Genomic DNA, 23,572 nt, shown 5'->3' with positions numbered 1-23,572 from the left:
TTCAATTTATCCTCCACTTCCTTCCTTCCTGAAGCACACGTCTAGTCATACTGCTCTTGCTCAAGATGCTTCAGTGGCTCCCCATTTCATCTAGGATAAAATAAAAACAACTCTGGCACTTACAAGCCCTTCCCATTGTGGCTCCAGGTTAAGCAGCCTGGATGTCATCCAGCACTCGCAGCATCTTGTACTCTTCCCCATACTGCACTCTTCATTCCAAGCCAACTGACCTTTTGGCTATCTCCTGAACACAATTTCCATCCCCATATCTTTGCATAATGCATTCCCTACGCCCAGAAAATGCTGCCTTTTCACTTCTGTCTTTAGAATTCTGTATCCCTACAAGGACTGAGGCCTCCTACGTCACTTTGTATTTTTTTAATGTATTTTTATTTATTAATCCATATACATGTTGTTTCTTCTTGTCAAAATGCAAGGTCCTTGAGGGCAGGGGCTGCTTTTTGTCTTTGTATCTCTAAAGCCTAGCACATTGTAGAGCCTAATAAATTCCTATGGGATCAGTCTATCTGCTCCCCTCTTCAGCTGGTGTTCAGTCATTTTTCAGTTGTGACTGACTCTGTGACCCCATTTGGAATCTTCTTGGCAGAGATACTGGAGTGGTTTGCCATTTCTTTCTCTTGCTCATTTTACAGATGAGGAAACTGAGGCAAACAGAGTTAAATGACTTGTCCAGGACTGATTTCAGACCTGACACTCCATCCATTGCAACACCTGGTTGCCCCTACTATGCTGCAATCAGTCAGTGTCAGCCTAGAAGGTTATTGAGTAATATTGTCATCCTAACATCAGTTTTATTTTGAAAAAAATAAAAAAAAACAACATGTTTATAGACAATGTGCTAAGCCATGTTGGTCCAAGACAGTCTCAATCCTGCAAGAGAAACAAATACTATCCCACAAGGAAGAAATAGCAACTCCAAAATGCGACAGCTGTAGTATTCAACTGGGCAGATAGATAAGAAATGGGAGCTTTAGTAGTACAGGGGATCCCTTCAGATGATGACTGCAGAGGAAGAGTAGAATGGTTGCGGCAAGGCGGCTCCAGGATCATGCCAAGAAGTCTGTGGAATGTAGAGCCAAATAGTAGCCAGGCACAGACACAAAACACAGATGTGTGAATTAGCAGGCCAGCTATTCTATCCCAGGGGAACCCTGCCCTTCACAGTATGAGTTTCCCAGCAAGCTTCTCCTTTCCTCACAAAGAGAGGAGTCTAGAACACTGTGCCCATTCTTAGAGTGGTGGTGGAGTGAAAAATTCTTCTATTGTCTGACCGACATTCTGTTCTAATTAAATGCTTTGCTATTTGGCTGATGGGTCCCGTCTGGTTCATAAATACAAAATGCACTCAATGTAGGTCCACATCAAACCTACAAAGTGGTGGGGTTTTTTTTTCCAGAATTAAGAGGCATATATATTATAATACCAAATATAATCACTTATTGTCTAATTTTAGGTGGTTTGTAATTGGTAAAATTTTAGAAACATATAAATTGGCTCTTATATCCTTTACATAACGCTTTTGGGATTGATTCCTAGTAATAGAATCTCTTGAGGGGAAAAATGCAATCAACTGTATTTATATATTGCTCTTCAAAATTTCGGGATTATTCCCTAGTCCCACTAAAATGTATTTGAATATGAGTTTTCCTATCACTCCTGAAAGCAGATATTTTTCCCCTTTTTTAGGGGCCTTTCTAGTAAGGGTAACAAGGTATCTTAAGTTGTCCCAGTATGCATTTCTCTGATGAGCTTTCCATGTGGTTGCTAAGAGCTGCTTATGTATACTCTGACCATTATTCCACTGGAGGGACAGGGAGGAGACAGTCTTCTGGAATGTCAGCTCCTTATAAATCCTAGCTGAAAGGCCTTTTTCAAAGATTTACTGTAAACATTTTCTCTCTTCTATTTCTTTTAATTTTAATGATATTTCTTTGTGTTGTGCAAAATCTTTTCTTTGAAAAAGCAAATGTATCAATTGTCTCTATGGTTACTTCAATATTTCGCAGAAGACAACTCAATAACTTAGACAAAGTTTATTCTTTTCTTCTAGATTTAAAAAAAAAATTATTAGGTCCCTGATTCAGTTAGAGTTTATTGTGGTATAAGGTGTAGGGCAGAGATCCAAACTCATTTCCCCCACAGAGCTCAGAGCTTACCCAGGGTTTGCAGCAGCTTTTGTTTAAACTCTAAACTGATTCCATTCCTAGTGTCTTTTTTTAAGCACAGGTTTATCAAACATCAATCTCTGATAGTCATTGGGCTTTATGTGTAGAGTCTTTATTCTGTTTCACTGATCTAATTCTCTTTGTTTCTCTATACCAGTTTCCAAAACACCTATTTCCCTATCACGAACATTAATACTGCTTGCCCCCTTTGCTGACTTTCTTTTGGAGACTTGTCTATCGTCTCTTCAGGCCGATTTTCCAGGAGAAATTGGAACTTCATCTAGTTCTATGAAATACTATGTTGGTGTTCTGTGTAGTGAAGCAGGACATGCGTAGGTTGGTTTGGAAGGTGTAGCCATTTTTCCTGAGTCAGGTGAATGCCTCTGTGTGGCTGCTTATTTGATTCCTGTCAAAACCATTCTGAAGTTGCCTTTATATGGGTCTCATAGATATCTTCCCAGGTTCATATGCAAAGGGTTTATACATGACAGAGCAGTGAAGACATGTGTGGGGCTTCCTCATCCACTAGTACTTTATTAAAAGCATTAGTTCCATGAATTTCCTGACTGTCTTGGTTTTGCCAGGTACACTGTCCTGTCATCTGCAAATAGAGTGGTATTAACTGCTTTGTTGTCAACATTTATTTTTTAAAATGTCTTTTTCCCCCTTTATTGCCAATGTAAACCAAGAGGGGCCATACCCACTTTTCATCTGGGCTTCTTCCTTTCCATAACTCCATTGTTGCTGACATTAGGGATTCAGGACTATGGCTTTGCACTGAGTATATTCTGATGATCTGGATGTGGATTAACAGGATGATTCATCATTACATTTGGATCATTTCCTTGTTCCCATGTGGGCAGGCCTAAACCATTTATTCACCATACCATTATTTATTGCTATTTTTATAGCACTAAAGCATACAAATGGAACATACACGTTTTCTGTGTTTCTACTATAACAAGCTCTGGGAGTACTTTCCATTTCCTACTTGCACTGGCATCTCAGGTCCCAAGAGGGCAGTTACTGTGGTTTCTGTCAGGTTCGAGGGATAACTACGAGGGACTGTAGTTACCTTTATAATGTGATCACTCCTAAGTCACCACAGGTGTGCTTTGCCCTATAATTTTCAGTTCATAGCATTTAAACTCAAAAATAGAACACAGACCCTGACACTGGGGTCCAAGCCCTCTCCTCACTCTCCTACCCCAAGTCCTTTTCAGGGACTTGGCTGGAGACTTCTCTCTCCTTCCAGTCACTTGAAGCCCTGAATTTTCTAGATCACCCACAGAGGTGACCAAGCTTTTCCACCAATCAGAGAAGACTCCCTGTGCAATGTTACTCCACTGCATCCAATGGCTTTTCAAAGCATCTAAACTGAATTTTCCAACTTAGCTGAAAGCCTATAACTGACTGATTGATTCAATGGGGGTGTCCAGGCCTTGTTCACACCTGGTGAACAACTGATATATGTTCTCACTCAAAAAGGTTTCAGGGCATAGCCTCCTGTCACATACTTTAAACGGTGTAGGGTAATTGATTATTGACCCAACTGAACTCTACCTTATACTTTATTTTACCTATGTCTTCTATGTGGCACAGCACTCATCATCAATTTTTGTATAAAGTATTTTCAGTAAAGCAGTATATTTTATATTCTTCTTTTTCATCTACTATGTGAACCTTTTGTGTTTTACTGGAGAGCTCAGGCCAAATGCACTTATAACTGTCATCTAGCTTAGAACTTTTCTTCAGTCATAACATAAGAAAGGAATATAAACTTTCCCTTTTTCCCCAAAACACTTCCCCCTACAACATGTACACATTAGCTCTTCTGGGTTATTTTTGCAGTTCCCCCTTGTTTTAAGTTATTTAGTATTTCATTTTGTCTCCAGTTACATGTAAAAAAAATTTTTTAACATTTGCTTTTAAAATTCTGATTTCCAAATTCTCTCCCTTTCTCCTTCCCTCCCCTTTAAGAAGGCAAGCAATTTGATATAGGTTACACACGTGTGGTCATGCAAAACATTTCCAGATTAGTCATGTTGTGAAAGAAAGAACAGACAAAAAAGAAAAGAAAAATAAAGAAAGTTAAAAAAGTATGCTTCCATCTTTATTCAGACACTGTCAATTCTTCCTCTGGGGATGGAGAGCATTTTCATCCTAACTCCTTCAGAGCTGTTTTGGAGTAGTATATTGTTAAGAATAGCTAAGTCATTCACAGCTGATCATTGTACAATATTGCTGTTACTTTGTGTACAGTATATTTCACTTTATATAAGTTCACCTAAGTCTTTCCAGGTTTTTCTGAGAGCATCCCATTGATTCACTTCTTATATCACAATATTATTCCATCAAAATCATATACCACAATTTCTTCAGTCATTCCCCTCAATTTCCAATTCTTTGCAACCAGAAAAGCAGACAGAAATATTTTTGTACATATAGGACCATTTCTTTTTTTTTCCTCATCTCTTTTGGAATACAGACCTACTAGAACTATTGCAAGGTCAAAGGATATGCATGGTTTTATAGTGCTTTGGCATAGTTCCATATTGCTCTCTAGAATGGTTGGATCAATTCATAATTCCAACAGTGCATCAGCGTCCCAATTTTCCCATATCCCCTCCAACATTTGTCATTTTCCTTTTCTGTCCTATTAGTAAATCTAATAGGTATTAGGTAGGAGACCTCAGAATTCTTTTAAATTTTAATTTCTCCAAGCAATAGTGAGTTAGAATATTTTTTTCATATAGCAAGAGATAGCTTTGATTACTTCATCTGAAAACTGTTCCTATATCTTGATCATATATCAGTTGGGGAATGGCTCTTATTTTATAAATTTGACTCAGTTGTCTATACATTTGAGAGATGAGGTCTTTATCAGAAAAAAACTTGCTTCAAAATTCTTTTCAGTTACTATTGCTAACTATATTTCCCTCCATCCTATTCTCCCTATCTTATTCTCTCTCCCTTTTCACCTTGCCCCCCCTCAAAAGTATTCTGTTTCTGACTACCCCTCCCCCAATCTGCTCTCCCTTCTATCACTTACCCCTTCCTCTTATCTCCTTCCCTTTCTACTTTCCTGTAGGATAAAGATAGATTTCTTTACCCAACTGAGTGTGTATGTCATTCCCCCTTTGAGTCAATTCTGATGAGAATAAGGTTCACTCATTTCTCCTAACTTCTGCCCTCTTCCCCTGCATTGTAAAAGCTTCATCTTGCCTCTTTTATGTGAGATAATTTATACCCCATTCTACATTTCCTTTTCCCTTTCTCTCAGTGAATTCCTCTCTCACTCCTTAATTATATATTTTTAGATATCCCTTCATATTCAACTCACACCTCTGCCATCTCTCTCTCTCCTCTCTCCCTCCCTCTCTCTCTCTTTCTCTCTCTCTCTCTCTCTCTCTCTCTCTCTCTCTCTCTCTCTCTCTCTCTCTCTCTATATATATATATATATATATATATATATATATATACACACACCTCCTAACTGCCCTAATAATGAGAAATTTCCTGAGTTACTAATATCATCTTCCCTTGTAGGAATGTAAACAATTTAACCTTATTAAGTCCCCTATGATTTCCTTTTTCTGTTTACCTTTTTATGCTTCCCTTGAGTCTTGTATTTGAAAGTCAAAATTTCTATTCAACTCTGGCTTTTTCATCAAGAATGTTTGAAAGTCTCCTATTTCACTGAATATCCATTTTTTTCCCTTGAAGAATTACACTCAGTTTTGCTGAGTAGGTGATTCTTGGTTGTACTCCTAGTTCCTTTGCCCTCTGGCATATCATATTCCAAGCCCTTCAATTTTTCAGTGTAGAAGCTGCTAAATCCTGTATTATCCTCACCGTGACTCCACGATACTTGAATTGTTTCTTTCTGACTCCCTACAATATTTTCTCCTTAACCTGGAAGCTCTGGAATTTGGCTATGATGTTCCTGAGAGTTTTCATTTCATTTTGGGATCTCTTTCAGGAGGTGATCAGTGAATTCTTTCAATTTCTATTTTACCCTTTGGTTCTAGGATATCAGGGCAGTTTTCTTTCATAATTTCTTGAAAGATGATGTCTAGGTTCTTTTTTTTTTTTATCATGGCTTTTAGGTAGCCCTATAATTTTTAAATGATCTCTCCTGGATCTATTTTTCAGGTCAGTTCTTTTTCTAATGAGATAGTTCAAAATGTCCTGTACTTTTTCCTTCTTTTGGTTTTTACTGTTTCTTGATTTCTCATAAAGTCATTAGCTTCCATTTGCTCAATTCTAATTTTTAAGGAATTATTTTCTTCAATGAGTTTTTGTACCTCCTCTTCCATTTGGTCAATTCTACCTTTTAGGGAGTTTTTTTTTCTTCAGTGAATTTTTGTGCCTCTTTTTCCATTTGGCCAATTCTGCTTTTTAAGGCATTCTTCTCCTCGCTGACTTTTTGTATCTCTTTTATCACTTGGCCCAGTCTGCTTTTTAAGGTGTTGTTTTCTTCAGTATATTTTTGGGTCTCCTTTATCAAGCTGTTGAGTCTTTTTCTCATGATTTCTTGCATCACCACTCTCATTTCACTTCCCATTTTTTCTTCTATATCTCTTGCTTGATTTTCAAAATCCTTTTTGACGTCTTCCATGGCCTGAGACCAATTCAAGTTTTTCTTGAAGCTTTTGGATGTAGAAGCTCTGACTTTTTCATCTTCTTCTGAGTGTGTGGTTTTGATCTTCCCTGTTACTATAGTAACTTTCTATGGTCAGAATATTTTTTTGTGCTGTTTGCTCATTTTCCCAGCCTATTACTTGATTTTTAACTCTTAGTTAAAGTAGGGCTCTGCTTCCATGGTGGAGGGTTCATTGCTCCAAAATTCAGGTGTTTTGTGCAGCTGTTATCAGAGATACTTCTAGGGATCTGTAAGTTTTCAGTTCTTCCAAGGTGGTAAGATATAAGGAGAGGTGTGTTTACTACTTTCCTGGCCTGTGCTCTGGTCTATGAGCAATGACAAGCACTCTTTTCAGCCTTGGAACTGTGATGAGGAGCAGCCTACGCTGGACTGTCCTCCACTCTCACTCAGGTGTGACAGACCTTTCCTGCCAATCTTCTAAGTTGTCTTTGGTTGGAAAAGTATTTCACCCATCCTTTTATGGGTTCTGCCACTCCAAGAATTGTTTTGTGGCATTATTTAAAGGTATTTGGAGGGGTTCTGAGGAGAGCTCAGGAAAGCTGCTGCCTTTTCTCTGCCATCTTTCCATATACTTTTTATGAAACACCCTTATGAAAATTTAAATGACTAAGCCAATACCACACCTAGAGGGTTCACATAATTAGTCAGCAAAGGTTTTATCTTGGGTGTTTTAAATACTTATCATTTTGGCTGAAAGCCCTATTTGTTGTTCAAAGAATTCCTTGAAGTGGATATGCCTCCATGTAACCTTTTCAAAGTTCTGTATACTTCTCAAATTTCTAACACTTGCCTAAACAAAGCCTGCTGAATTTTTCTGGGTATATAATTCTTGGTTCATGGATCAAGTTTCTTAAATTTTTAATTCTTTCATTCTAATTTCTGTACTCCTCCTCAAAAATGGTGTTGTGATCTGAACTATTCTACCTTGCTAAGTGATTTCTACACTTTTTTCTTAGCACTCTGTGGTATTTTTCCCTCTTATTACTGTCATATTGCAGTCTGAGAAGGATGTGTTTTGGTATGTTTCTTTCAGGACCCTATGGATTCTGTGCATTTGTATTTGACTGGTTCCATTCGCCAATCCGTGGAAATATTTTATAGCAATTTTACAAATGACAGCAACCCTATTCTTTAATTTTCCTAAGGTTCAGTGGGATGTTATAATATGATTCCAGTATCAATATCTCTTGTTTAGACCTACTACTTAAGTCTGAGGGTTTTTTTGCCAATAGTTCGATTAATTCAGTGATTTTTTTCAAACCTGGATCTTAGCTGCTCAAAAGCATGTGTTTCCTGCTGCTCTTCCCTTCTCGACAGTACTAAGTCTGTTATCCATTGTTTCTATGAATTTTTCATGTTTTCTAATATATTTGGCATTTTACTCATTTCCCTCATCATTTCCTCCTCTTTTGCATATCTTATTTCTTAATTTTCTTCCACTAATGCTTAATATATCTTTATCATTTATTTGGTCCTGTGATTTTCTTAGCATTGCTAAGCCTTGTTTATTTTAATTTGCCATTTATCAATCTGAGAATGTCTTGTAGAATTACCTCATGTAGATTCTTTTTTCTAGCCAAGTTACTTTTGGTACTTTAACTGACTCAGTTGCTCTACACTATTTTTAATTGGGGGCAGCTAGGTGGCAAGGTGGACAGAGCCCTGTGCCTGAAATCAGGCAGCTTCATCTTCCTGGGTTCCCATCTGGCCTCAGACCCCTGGGCAAGTCACTTCACTCTGCTTGCCTCAATTTCCTCATCTATAAAATGAGCTAGAGAAGGAAACAGCAAACTATATTACTCCAATATCTTTGCCAGGAAAACTCCAAATGGGGTCATGAAGAGTGGAACATGACTTAACCACAATTCTTAAGTGTGTGGACACTGCTTCAATTTTGTTCATTTAAAATTTAAATTTGTTCTTATCTTCTGGTGTGTGTGTGTGTGTGTGTGTGTGTGTGTGTGTGTGTGTGTGTGTGACAAAAGGGGTAGGAGTGGAAGGTTACTGCTTCTCCTCTCCATGGCATCTCTTTTGTTGTGTGTGGGAAGAAGAAAAGAGTTTGGTTTCATCTGATCCTATAAATGTCTCTTCTCAATCTTCTAATTGGAATTGTGTCACTGATTAGTATTGTACCTCTTCCTTCTCACTATTCTGTCCCTCCACGTTAATTTCCGCATCCCTATTATTTATAATAACCACTCTGGGCACAACCTCTGTTGTTTGCTTGCCATCCACATGAGCCCTTCTCCCTTCTAGTTCCACTAGACTGTTGGCCTTGGAATGAATCCTTTTCATTTAGATTTATAGAACATTCATTCTAGTGTTAACAAATGCTCCTACATCTCTGAGTTTTTCCATAATTACTCCATATGCTTCTTAATTCTTAATTTTTCCCTGATGACAACCCTTGTTTTCTTGTAAAACTTTTCAAATTATAATGGAAAGGAAAGGGGTGGGCAGATTCCTTGATCCCCACCACCACTTTGATACTATTGGCCCTCCGTCTTCCTAACAATTCATCCTTCTACACAGTCCACATCATTTAAGACTTTTTCTATCTTTATAGAGTGACAGAATCTGAGAGAGAGAAAGGAGCTTAGAGGTCATCTTCTTTTCCCTCTTTCAATTGGCTCATATCAGAGAAGGGGTCTGGGAAAGTGGAATCAGGTCTTTGAAAAACAATGGTATTGATCCAGATGTAACCACGTATTAAGCCAAGTATATAAGCAAAGGTTTTGGTGGAGTCTTAAGTGTAACAAATAGAAAGTAAGAGAGAATGGAGTCTGGCACAGGAGGTGGTCAAGTGGAAAGAGTCTTAGTTCCAATGCAGAATACCAAGCAGAAATTTCTACTATTGACAGCAGTCAAGTAGGCTTGGAACCTCAGCGTTGCCTCATCCTCATACCCAATCGGCTGCCAAATCCTTCTGATTCTGCGTCCAAAACAACTCAAATCTATTTTTGGGAAAGCAACCCTGGGCAAGTCACCTGACCTCTGTTTGCTTCAGTTTCCTTATCTGTAAAATGAGGGTGATAATAAGAGTATGTATCTCCCAAGGTTATTGTAATGATCAAATGAAAAAATAAGTGTAAAGTACTTAGGACAGCGCCTAGTAAACAGTCTATAAACGCTGTTATTATTATTATCATTATTACCCCCACCATTTGAGTCCCACTGAAAACATCCTACTTCAGGCCATTACTGCTCCTCATCTACATTATCTGAATGGCTTCCTAACCGGAGCTCCTGCTGCTAGACTCTTGCTTTTTCAACACCCCTTGCCTTCCACTGTGTAAGTACTTAAAATAGATTTGCTTGGATCATATCTCTCCTGTCTGCAGACCCCGCAGGAACCCTCCTTGTAGACTGAAGTACAAACTCTCCTTCCTAGCATTTAAGGATAGATAAAATGAGGATACAATTTAATTGCCCAGCTTTATTTGCCACTGCTTACATTCTGCATTCCAACCTGGCCACAATTACTTAGTATGAAATCTCTTTCTAAACTTCTCACTCAATTTGTCAAACAGTTATCAAGAGCCTGGTATGTGCTAATCACCCCTAGCTTGTGGAGCTAGGCTATGGACGTAGAAAGAGGTGGGGGCTTATACTCCATTAGGCTGATACAATATATACACATAAGTCATGTGAGAGACACTGGGGTATAGCAAACACATTCGAAAGCTCCACATTCAAATTTTACCTCAGACCACTGCATGCTGAAAGAGAATGAAAAGCCATTTATTAAGTAATTACTGTGTGTCAGGCACTGTTAAGCCCTGCATTACAAATGAACACAAGCATGCCAGTTCTGGCCCTCTAGGAGCTTAGATCTTAATGGGGGGCAGCATCTGTGGAATGATGGTCAGGAAGTCTATACCCTCAAGAAACATGGTTCTGAAGACAAAGATGTCATATTGTTGTGATGAGAACAAAATGCTCTAAGAAAACTTATTCTTCTAAAATCTCCAGGTGTCAGATTAATGCTTTTAATAACTTACATACTGCAAACTTTACTTGTCAATTCAGGTCATTTCACACTAGGCACCAAAGAGTAGAATATTAAAATATAGTCAGAAAGAAAAAAATAATTTTAAAGTTACACTGATCACTCCTTAAAGTGCCTTTTGGTCTAAATAATGCACACTGATAGTGCCATTGCTGAGGACAGCTATCAATCAGAACAGCAGGCTCTGAAATGTACATGGCTACCATGCTTTTGACCACAATAAGAAGCAATTAGCTCAATTTCTCAAAAAAGAAAACCTAGTTGTTCACTTCTGAACTCAGCATGGAAAAATAAGAACTCAAACTAAATTTTCAATGAAATGGAAGACACAACAGTGAAAAAAAATGTATTAGAAAACATATATAATAGGAAAAGACGATGAAGAAGATCTATTACTTCAGAAGCTGGCATCATGGACTTATTTTTCTGCCTTTACTCTCAGAGGTCTTTAGGTATAGACTATAAGAGACTTTTTATTATTTATCAATATCTTTGACCAATATAGCAGGACAAGTCAACTACCCAAAGGGCTATAAAACCAAGTATACCCTTTGACCTAACAATACCACCACTAGATCTGTATCCCAAAAGAGATAAAAAACAAAAAGGAAAAGGACCTATATGTACAAAAAGTTTCATAGCAGATCTTTTCTGGGGCAAAGAATTAGAAATTGAGAGGATGCCCATCAATTGGGGAATGGATGAACAAGTCGTGGTATATGATTATGATGGAATGCTATTGTGCTCTATGAAATGATGAGCAGGATGTTCTCAGAAAAACCTGGAAAGACTTACATGGGCTGATGCAAAGTGAAATGTACTGTGTACAAAGTAACAGCAATATTATAACATATCAGCTGTGAATGACTTAGCTATTCTCAGCAATCCAAGAATCCAGGACAACTGTGAAGGACTTATGATGAAAAATGTCATCCATTCCCAGAGAAAGAACTGATGGGGTCTGAATACAGACTGAAACATACTTTTTTTTTACTTTCTTTTCTTTTTTTTGTCTCTGTTTTATTTCACAGCATGACTGATATGGAAGTGTTTTGCATGACTACATATGTATAACCTACATCAAATTGCTTGCCTTCTCAATGAGGAGGGGTGGGGAGGGAGGAAGGGAGAGAATTTGAAACTCAAAGTTTTAAAAATGAATGTTAAAAATTGTTTTTACATGGAACTGGGAAAAGATAAAATACTAAGTAAAAAAAGAAAATGGCCAACTATACCCATACTAAGTTCTACAGAAAGTTGCTTCTTTCTGATGATGTTCAGGTGTAATTTAGCATTAGCTTTGTGTAGGGACCACTTCTTCCTGAAAAAAAAATCATGCCTTGAGAGGAGCTGGTAAGTCCCGAGGTAATTCCATTATATTTCAAGGCATTGCTCAGTGCTGTTTTTAATCTATATCACTGTCATGTTGTTGTGATCTCATTAGAATAAGTAACTATTTGGATGTCTTGTTTTTAATCATGACCAGAGAAATAGAAATACATGTTTAACATCCTTCTTATTTGTAGGCTTTGATTGTTACTTTTATTCTTTTGGTTTTACTTAACTCTTGCTGGGCATTACTATCCAGCCTTCTCACTCCCTGGCCAGTACGCTTCCTTTTCTCATCCTCCATGTCCTTAACAATGGCTTTTATGGCATTTCTTGAGGAGAAGTTATCATTAGTCAGTCAGTATACAGCAACACTAGGCATCTTTCCATCACCATTTGGGTCATCTGTATCCGTGATACTTTAGAAACTGATATTCCCATGATTTATGTAGCCTTATAACATCACCAAGGGAGCAGTGGTGTTAAAAGGATGGGTAAGAAGCCTGAGATCATCCAAAGGCTGCAAAATTTCCTGAATGTAATCTTGACTATTCTGTATCTCCTAAACAACATGGACCTAGGTGACTGTTCATCTGTATCACCTGTCTAAAATCCATATTTTGATTGACTAATTCATTGGGCTGCTCCTCCAACTGTATATCAATCTGAGCAACATGTCTTTTTCATCGACTTTGTTTATCCAGTATGTATAGTTAGGGCCTAACTATTGGGCTTCTGTCTTTAAAATAAATATGAATAATGATGACAGAAAAAAATAGGACATGTATGTCTGGCTCAATGAAAAGAGTAAAATAAAATGCAGGATGTAATAACTGGCATTATGTCTTTTAAAAGAATACAGAGATGTTTGAATAAAAATTAAATTTAGATGGCACAAGTGGTGAATTGGATGTTTTGATTACTACGTACCATAGGCAGATCACCAGTTTTCAAGAATTCAATTAAACACAGGGAACACTAAACTATACTTAACTTAATCCTACTCTCATGATTTGGAAGGCCTATAAACTATCACTGTACTAGCCCAATGTGGAGGTTCATAAAGAAATATCAGTGTTAAATGCTGGATAGCAGATATCACTGGATTCTATAAGACCCCTTTAAACTACATCACAATAAAACAAATGCTCCTTGGTTTCTTATACAGATGTCTTTCTGTCTCTCACATTCATCCTCTCCCTCACTTCTGTTTCTCTAATGCCTTCAAATATGCTTGTCTCCCTTATTTTTTAAAAACCAACAAAAAACTCATTGGGTCTCACAGTACCCTCAAGATATCTTCCTATTCCTTGCTTCCTTTGCTAGTATCTAAACTAGAAAGAATTATCTACCTTGTTGCCTCCACTTTCTTTTCTTTCATTTCTCAGCTCTTTGCAGCCTAGCTTCTGATGTCATCACTTAATGAAAACTAACCTGCTCTCCCCCAAAGCAGTCACTGATTCCTGATCTACATCTGATGGGCTTTTCTCAGTCCTCATTCTCCATTCTTCTTGACTCTCTCGTGGTACTTAATAATGTCGACCAGAGTTTCCTCCTGGATAGTACCTCCTTTTTGTATTTTAGGATATTCCTTTTCTGAGTTTTGTTCCACCTGTCTAACCACTCCTAAGTTTCCTTTGCTGGATCATCATACCTAACCATGAGTATTCACTTTTAGGGCTCAGTCCAGGGTCCTCTTTTCTTTGGCGTTTATATACCCTCTCTAGTATATATCATCATCTACTATGTGTTTAATGATCAAATCTATGTAAAAGATTCACAGATCTACATACCCAGTTTCATTTTCTCTCTAGAACTTTAATCCAGCATCACAAACTGTCTATCGGATTCCTGAGACGAGATGTCCCAGAAGAATCACTAATTCAACATGTCCAAATAAAACTCATTAATCCCCATCCCCACCAATCAGCCCTTCTACCAAGTTTCTGTCTTTTTGTCCAAGGAAGCACCATTCTTCCTGTTTCCCAGGTCTGTAAACTCATTGGTACACTCAGCTCCTTCATGTACCAATCCCACATAGCCAGTGTTTTGCTAAATATTGTCATTTCTACATCCAAAGCACATCTTGCATCTGAGCTTTTTTCTGTACCCACAGAGTCACCACTTCAGTGAGAACTCTTGTCACCTTTCACTGAGCCTATTACAAAAGCATTCTCCTTGGTTTCCTTACCTCAAATCTATCTTCTATCCAGCTGGACTTCCTCTTCAGCTGACTGCCTCCCAGAATCCCCAGCTTCGGGTAACACAAAGCTCAAGAACCTTCCAAACAAAATTTTTTCTAACCTCCCTCAAACTGCTGGTGTTGACCTTCCTCCTTACCTTGCATTTGTTCTCTAAAGATTTAATGATTTATGTGTTGTTTCCTTCAACAGAATATGTAAGAGTTCCTTGAGAGTAGGGAACTTTTATTTTTTTGTTTTTCTATCTCCAGCACCTAGCACATTGCATGGCACATAGTAGGGGGTAGGAAAGGAGGGTTGGATCTAGAATATCATTGGAAGAGGAAATGCCCAGATGAAAAAACTCCCACTACTAATGCAGTTTGGCAGCAGCTTCACAACTAACTCATAGTCAAAGAGATTTAGGTACAGCATGGAGAGGATAAGTGAGGGGCCCCGAGTCAGGGCAGGCCTGTTTGGTTTTCCTAAACAGACTGTGAAACATAACTTATGGGATAAGAGCTCTGCAAGGATGGTAGAACATCATTCAAGGAAATACGGATGGTTTGGGTATCCCAATCACCATAACAGACTGGGAAGTTGGGGAGGAAGCATGTTTCCTGGACATCACATTTTAGAAAGAACATTAAATAAGGTAGAGGGTGTCTGGAGGAGGGCAACCCTGAAGGGGAAGGACCTTGAGTTCATGTCATGAGTATTGGCTGAAGGGCCTGTAAAACACAAGGGTCAGAGGAAACAAGTTGGTAACACTTTGAAAGGCTGTCCCGTACAGGGAAGATGAGACTCATTCTGTTTGGTCACAGAGGGGAGAACTGGGAGCAATAGATGGAAGATGTAACAATAGAAACAAAAGTGTGAGGTCAGGAAACTTTTTAATTAGAGCTAAACCAAAGTGGAATGGGCAAGATAAGAAATAGTGAGGGATATTCAAGATGAGATTCTTTGAGCGTATGGACCATATGGTTGCTTCAGTCCCTTTCAACTTTGCTACTCTATTATTCTGTGAATACAGTATCATGCATGCATGCACGCACATGTGTATGTGTGCACACACAGTAGATACATATATACACACGTATTCTTTGTTTTGAGGAGATACGCCCCCACACACATATATTTACGCACACAGAACTGTAATGTCAGATCAGTAAGGGGATAATTGAAGTGTTGTAGGGTTATATTTCGTCAGCTGATAGATTCAGGTAGTAATGTTATCAACCTAGAATCTAGAAATAATTATTTTGGGGAAGATATATCCAGACTTAGGTGAATAATTCATAGGTATTCACGGACTCTTTAACCAAGGATGTTCCAGATTAGAGAATTTTCTGAGCTAGGACATAATAAAGTTTGTATTTTAGGTAAGATCACTGAGTAGCATCCAAAGTGTCTCAAAGGCATTCAATTACATGTACTTTTTCCTCTTATATGAATGAACACTGTTTGTTAAGTTTTAATAAACTTATTCCTCCAAGTATTCAAACGATTGTGAAGTGCAGTGACACCTCCAGAACACTGGGAAACCTTTTGTGAAACTGCCTCTGTAAAGCAAAAGACACTAATTTAAGGAGGTGGGATGGAGCAAGGATGAGAGAGAGAAAATGACAAGCCAAGAAGAGAGAGCTGCATGATGCTCTGACCTCAGTTTGCTAAGGGATGCAAGTTAAATCATTTCCTGATCTGATGTTTTTCTAGATCTCAGAAGATAATATTTGAAACCATCTTTAAAACTCTGAAAAAATGTAAAAATCAAGTTTGTGTGCATTTATTAACCTGACTGAAGTCAAACTCCAACAACCTGTCATGGCATGGTGGTTTGGGAGGTTATGTCAGAGCAAGGCATAAGCACATTCTATGTGGCTAGGATTCTTCCAGGATCAGCCTGGCAACAGATGTTGCCCCATCTGGCCTGGTTCAGTTTGGAGAATCTCATGGTTACAGGAATCATTGAAGCCTGTTGGCCAAGCTATGTCGAGAGCAGAGGACTCTCGCAAGAATTGAGCTACTATGAACTGAACACTTAGTAAGCACCTTTTCGCTGGGGGGGAATTTACCTGCTCAGCTGCCTCACATATAATGGAAACACTATTTCTAAGGCTCTTTTCAACAAATAAAGGAAGACTTAAAAACTCACTAATGTGACATTGTTAGCTATCGAGAACCTGTATAAGGACAATTACTTAATAAATACGTATTGAGAATCTAGGTAAAATACTGTTCAACTTGGTGGACTAGTGCTGGACTTGGAGTCTGGAAGACCTGAGTTCAAATCAAGCCTCAGACATTTACAAGCTGCATGACCCTAAGCAAGTCATTTACCCTCTGTCTGCCTCAGTTTTCTCATCTGGAAAATGAAGATTAATAATAGCTAAAACGAGGATAATAATAACCTGTCAGGACTGTTGTGAGGATAAAAATCAGATGTTTGCAAAGCACTTTGAAAACCTTAAAGTGTTGTATAAACGCTAGCTATTATCATCATTATAATTATTACTTTGTATTTTTTATTAAAAATAAAAATAGAAGGATTAACAGAAACCTGCATATTTAAGAGAGGGAAAATCATATTTTTCATAATTTATTTTGATCCATAAAGCTAGTAATCCTTTCCTTGAACACTCTCCCTACAGCTAAAATTAATTTTAATGCCTAAGCAAGATATTGCATGGCAGTGAAACATGGAAGGTTCACTGACAATGAATATTCTATTCCCAAAATCTCAAAAGAAAGACTATTTGTGCAGTCAACCACCTGAAACGCTAGACTAACAGAAGCATAGAGGAGAATTGCACATGGGTAGGGCACATGCATCCCTGTTTGGGCCCCACCTGTTTAATGGAAATGTGTTCTTAATGGATAATGTCTACCTCAAGACATAATAGAAAGGATGGAGAAGCTAAGTAGCAAAAGTCAAATCCCTAACACTGAACAAAGAAACAAATGTTCCCAATTTGTTACATTAAACATTATTCTGATTATTTGGCTTTTGTAATATTTCAAAATCCTTATGAGTTGGAGACTGTCAAATGTGAATTGTTTCCAACTTCACCCACTAGGGCCATCATTAAGAGGCTGCTATCCGCTCAATTGAGGGGATGCTCTTGTTACACAGTTCACTTTGGTTTTCCAGGAAAACAACATCTCCCAAGATGACATTCTCTGGGCATTCCTGGCATTTTATTGTTTCCATTTATAGTCCAATATGTTCTTAGTGCTAAGGACCCTGTGAATCAACACACTGTACACCAAGAAAATACTATCTTCTGGGAATTTCAAGTCTTCTATCTTTTGGGATCTTGTCACTCATGGGGAAGATGGAACCATGGTAAGCTCCATAATATTCTTTTACTTATAAATAAACAAATGCTTATTAAGCATCAACTCTGGATCAGGCACTAGAGGTATGAGTAAAAAGAGTAAAATGATCCCTCTTCATAAGGAGCTTACATCCTAATAGACTTAGAGTTCATATATTCTTATTTCAAAATGCTAAGAGCCCTTGGAATCAATTTCCTTACCCTAAGAGGGGAAAGAACCTCCATCAAAACCTACTTCAGGAAATATTATCTTGTCAAGTCAAGGTTTCTGTTACAAATGTCTGGCTGACTGTAAGGGCGTCTCCCAGCTTGGGGCTCTCTGGATGTTTGGTTAACAGTTGTTTAGAGGAGATTCTACCTACCCTGGGTACTAAGTTGGACTATTAGTTTGGTCACTCCAAGGTGACTCCAGCATTTAGAAACTATTTCCTGTAAAATGAAGACACAGTGTCTGTAATTATTAAACATGAATTCAATTAAAAAAATACAAATGAAAGGAAGGGAAGAAGGAAGAAAGCGGGTGTCAGTGAGAAGGCAGCTGAGAGTAAAAGAAAGAAATAAATTAGAAAAAGCTCTTAAAGCTGCCTTTTTTGTCTTCTCCTTCAGGTTGTTTCTATCTTTTTTGACTCAGTGACTATCCTTGAGAATGCTAATTAAGTAAAGACCACTGAAGGCTTTCCCTCCAATGCATGTAAAGGACACCGATGGGAGAAGGAGCACACAGTGAAACACTCAGCACCTTAGAATATTCCATGGGGAGGGAGGGTTTCTAACAATGTTGGTCCAGATTTCAGAGAGAAGTTTGATAACTTACATAGAGACAAAGCAGTTAGGGAAGAAATGCTATCATGTCCTAGAGCTCTTCATTACCTTTCCAATATTCCACTCGTTTGATGGTACAGCCTTTCTAATTGTGTGAAAACACTCATTCTTTTCAAAATTGGCTGATGTTCAGAGGTATACACTAAATTTTGATGACTCAAAGCCAACTTCCAAAGAGATGATCTTAATGATGTGTATTTACTTGGCAGCTAGATGGTTCGGTGGATAGAGTGCTGGTCCTAGTGCAAGGAAGATCTGAGTTCAGATCAGACCTCGGAAACTTTCTAGCTGCATGACCCTGGGGCAAGTCATTTAACCTCTGTTTGCTTCAGGTTCCTAAACTGCAAAAAAAGGGAATAATAATAGCGTCTACCTTCCAAGGTTGTTGTGAGGATCACACGAGACATTTGCAAGGTACATGTTAATTAGTACATTGTCCGACACACAGCAGGCCCTATATAAATGTTAGCTACTGTTATTATTCACACCATTTCAACCACAGGTGAGGCCTTCATCAGAGTTCTTTACAATTTTCTTGACTGGGCTCTCTACTTTTAATTTGCTCCCTTTAGTCTATCCTAAGTGATTTTCCTAAAGCACGGGTTATGACCATATCACTCACCTACTCAACAAACTTCAGTGGCTCCTTATTACTTCCCTTGACTTCAGAAAATTTGTACTTTCCTAGGTCACCATCTACCTCTCAAATAACAGATTTGCTCTTTCTTACCTGCTACTCTTCATCTCAAACCCTTAATATCAGAGGTCATCTCCAAGTTTGGGTTCTTGACCTCTGAGTTCTTCTTTTCTCCCCCATGAAATGTCCATTCACTCCCATATCTTCAACTACTGTAATCCACCTTCTGTCTTCTTACTCTTGGTGAGTGGTTCAACTATTCACTCAGTGTCTGGTGTTCCAACCACAGGGCTTATTTTCAATCTCTTGGCTCTCTCATCGATCACATTTAAACAGTTGCACAATTCATGCTATTCTATATCTACAGCATTTTTCACATGGTTTTTTTCTTCTTTATTCCCATTGCTGCCATCATAGAACAGGCCCCTCACTCCCACTCACCTGGACTCCGGCAACAGCTTCCTAATAGGACTTTTCTCTTTCTCAAGATAATATTGTAGACTCCAGCTAACCATATCTTATTATTGCTGCCAATTCCTCCTGTTGTCACGTATAATACACCTTTCCTCACATTCCCCCTAAAGTGTGAAAGGATCTTTGGGGATTCAATGTCATTTCCATGGTTCAATTCAACATCAGATTCTCATTTTATGCTATGCAAGAAACATTCATAAATCATGAACTTTCAATGTATTCGATGAAAGATGATTGTAGATATTAATTTTTTAGTTAAGTTACATTAAAATATTATGCTGTGTAAGAATCTGGACCATTAAAGAAACAATTCATCCATTTTATATTGGATTTCAAAAAAATCATCTCCAGTGTATAGCTAAAGTTGAAGCTAATTCATTTAGGGCCTCATTATATATTCACCCAGCAAACAATTTTATCCATGTCATATTCATAAGACTCCTTGTCATTGCCTGTTATAGCAATAGAACATGAAATCAATGCAATCAATAGGTTCCATCCATTAGAAGAGTTCTGGTGGAAAGTTTGGACAAACAAAACATGCAGGGCTACGGAACATACTGGCCACCTCTTACTTACCAGAAACAAGGTGCGGAAGCTGCTGAGGTCACCAAAGAACTCGTCGATGGCCACTGTTTTGGTGTCAAAAACAAAGTACTCGCCAAGATTGTCATACAGTTTTGTCATGTTGTTGTGCATGGTGAACAACTTTTCATACTGGTCTCTAGCATTTTTCGCAAAGCTGTAGGTTTGTGTTAAGGAAGAAAACCCAATGCCACATCTAAAGGTATTTCTTACAAAGGAAGATGGATGCTATCATTTCTACAATGCATTTTTATACTATAGAAATGTTAGGGAATTTATTTCAAAATTGTCTAATCAATCTGAATTCAACAGTACTGTAAAGGCAGGAAGTACTTAATGCAACATTTACATGAAAGTTCCCCCCCCCCCCATTACAAAGTCACAAAGGTGCTTAGAAAGAGAGCATGAGAGATGAGACACTGCATACAACCACAGGAAGAGAGAGGGAAGGAACCTTAGCAGGACTCTCATTTCACTTATCCTCTATAATATCCTTTCATAATGTAGACTAGAATTAATGTAGCCTTTTGAGGGGTAGAGAGAGGCAAGGGGCTACCACATCCCACTACTGATTCACTGAGTTTGCCATCAACTAAAACCACCAAGGTAATTTATTTATTTTTTCTATAACCTTCTATCTAGCTCCATTTCCTCCATCATGCATTTCGGAAGCTGATTTTTTGAGCCTAAGTGCAGGACTTGACGTTTATGATCCTTGATTTTAACCTTATGAGGTCTAACCCAAACCTTTTTAGATCCTGTTCAAACATTTTTAGGTTCTGATTCTGTCATCTGCATAAGTTAACCTCTCCAATTTTATCATTTGTATTAAGAAAATTCTGTACATTTTGCTATCTCTGGCTACTCAGCATACCACTGGCCTGAAATAGCACACAAAGAATTATGTCACCATGCCCCTGCCTCTGTACCACTGCTGAACCATTATCATGGCTTCAGATATAAGTGTGCACAGGATAAAATAAATTTACTTTGGATAAACTGACACTTAGGAAAAAATCTCCCAGTAAGGAATTTCCTTATCACTAGAAGACCAACCTATCTGGAGGTTCAGAGAGGACCATCACCAGAGTGGCCACCATATTCCCTGAGGATCATGTCTGAAAGAAACTGCGATTCTGCATCTGACAAGAAGGTTGGATTTGGGGGGATTTGAAGCATGCTCATGTTTCAAAGACATTTTCAATACCTTTAAGATTTGGCAAAATTACAAAAAAATTACTCATTTCTCAGCACAGACCAGAAAAAAACCCTGATGCCCAACAACCAAACCACTTTTATTCCTACCCTCTTGTCATAAAATAAGCTGGAAAATAAGAAATCAGTCATACCAGGGACTTACCAGGCAAAAACACTCTTCCAAGGTCATTTACTTATAATCTGTTTACAATGCAAGGTATTAAACTGTTTGAATATTTCCAAAAGCTCAACATCTGCACTCCACAGTGAAAAAGCCAAATGCAATAAAAAAGGCCAAGACTTCAAGGTCTCCATTTAACACAACACAATTTTTCACCCACTAATATTGTCCTTGAAGCTGTATACAATTCACAAGAACAGAAAGTGTTCACTGAAATCCTAACAGGCTCTCAGTATACACACTAACAGAAAGGGTAAATCTGGAAAGTTCTGGAAATGGTTTAGCTTAGAATGAGAAAACTGAGAACACTCATCTCCCAGACCTTCTTTTATCTTCCATATGACTATTTTATAGATAAAAGACGCCACAGGTAGAGAGCAACATTAAGTCCCATTTACTAGAGGACTTGAGGTAAAAAGCATCTGGGTAACATCATCATCCTCATGTGTTCATTTATTCTTCCAGGCATTCACTAAGCATCAAATACTTGTGGGCTACAAAGTTATACGCTGTGGGAGAAACGATGAAATAGTCACTGCCCTACAAAAAGCAGACAATCTAATACGGGCAAATGGGAAGAATTCATTAAAAAAAATAACTAGCTAAAGGATTTTTCCTTGTTCTATTAAAAATAAAGTCATAAATTCACTTGACTTGTCCAGTTTGAAATTTACTTTAAAACCCTATAAAATTAAATGGAAAACAGAACATATCATTTTGAAACTGTGACAATTAATGTTAGCTTTAAAAAATTCTAAGGCATAAGGCCTCAAGAGTTAACATGTTAGAGTAGTGAAATGGTTCAATCATTCTGGAAAACACTTTGGAACTATGCCCAAAGGGTTAACTGTGCATATCCTCTAGCAATATCACAACTAGGTCTGTTTCCCAAAGAGATCAAAGACAAAGGAAAATGACCCATAAATACAAAAGCATTTATATCTGCTCCTTTTGTGGTGGCAAAGAACTATAAATCAAAGAGATGTTTATCAATTGAGAAATGTCTGAACAAGCTATGGCATATGATCATGATAGAGAACTACTGTGCTAAAAGAAATGGCAAGGGGGGGGTGACTTTAGAAAAACATGGTGAGACCTGTATGAACTGATGCAAAGTGAAGTGAGAACCAGGAGGTTACTGTGCACAGTAACAGCAATGTTGTAAAGATGATCAAGTGTGAAAGACCTGGCTACTTTGATCACTGAAAATTCCAAAGACTTCATGATGAGAAATGTGATCCATCTCCAGAGAGAGAACTGATGAACTCTGAGTGCAAATTGAAGTACAGTTTTTTCACTATATATTTTTTTGCAATATGGCTACTATAGTATTATGTTTTGCATGGTTTCATATGTATAATTGATATGATGATGCTTACCTTCTCAGTACATGGGAGAAGGGTAAGGGAAAGGGAGAGAATTTGGAAGTTAAAATTTAAAAAGAAAAGAATGCTAAAAATAAATAAATAATACATTAAGTTGGTTTTTTTTTTCAGGAATTAACCTGGAAATTAAAAAAAAATCAGTAACAGAACTCATATACAATATTGTCAGGCACAGAGCACTTGTTTTTAAGAATGACTTCAGCACTTAATTATACAGTATGTCCCAAAAGTCTTAATGCATTTTTTAGCTGCTGAAAATTGCACTAAGACTTTTGGAATACCTTGTGTAGCATGCCCTTTAACTTGTGTTACCCATAAAGTATTGTCATATTCAGTTTATATGCTTACAGCACTATTGTTTTACTCAGATATACAGTATGGTGAACCTAGGATTCAGCTTGAAAGAGCTAGAAATCAATCATAGAAACGTATATAACCAAAGAACTATCTAATACTTTCCAAGCTTTTCTGATTGGAGAGATTTTGTATTCATCAAGATTCCCACACCAATCCTTTAAAAGAGATGTGTGGAAATTTTTTTAAAAGTTGCTTCCGTATATAACTGGGAGGATGGTGACTCAAG

The 23,572-nt window shown here is 37.8% G+C and overlaps 1 protein-coding gene across 7 annotated transcripts in view; it reads right to left on the bottom strand.

The window, feature by feature from the left end:
- The window catches only part of DIAPH2 (diaphanous related formin 2), a 1,011,052-nt gene that overhangs the window by 313,249 nt on the left and 674,231 nt on the right, over positions 1-23,572 (bottom strand). For all 7 annotated transcript variants that reach the window (XM_072625718.1, XM_072625715.1, XM_072625716.1 and 4 more), the window contains one exon: positions 20,221-20,385. In XM_072625718.1, coding sequence (XP_072481819.1) covers positions 20,221-20,385 — 165 coding nt within the window. The remainder of the gene's footprint in view (positions 1-20,220; positions 20,386-23,572) is intronic.

Source organism: Notamacropus eugenii, chromosome X (assembly GCF_028372415.1).
Source record: "Notamacropus eugenii isolate mMacEug1 chromosome X, mMacEug1.pri_v2, whole genome shotgun sequence".
NCBI classification, from domain to species: Eukaryota; Metazoa; Chordata; class Mammalia; order Diprotodontia; family Macropodidae; genus Notamacropus; species Notamacropus eugenii.
This window is presented reverse-complemented; position numbering and strand designations above follow the sequence as displayed.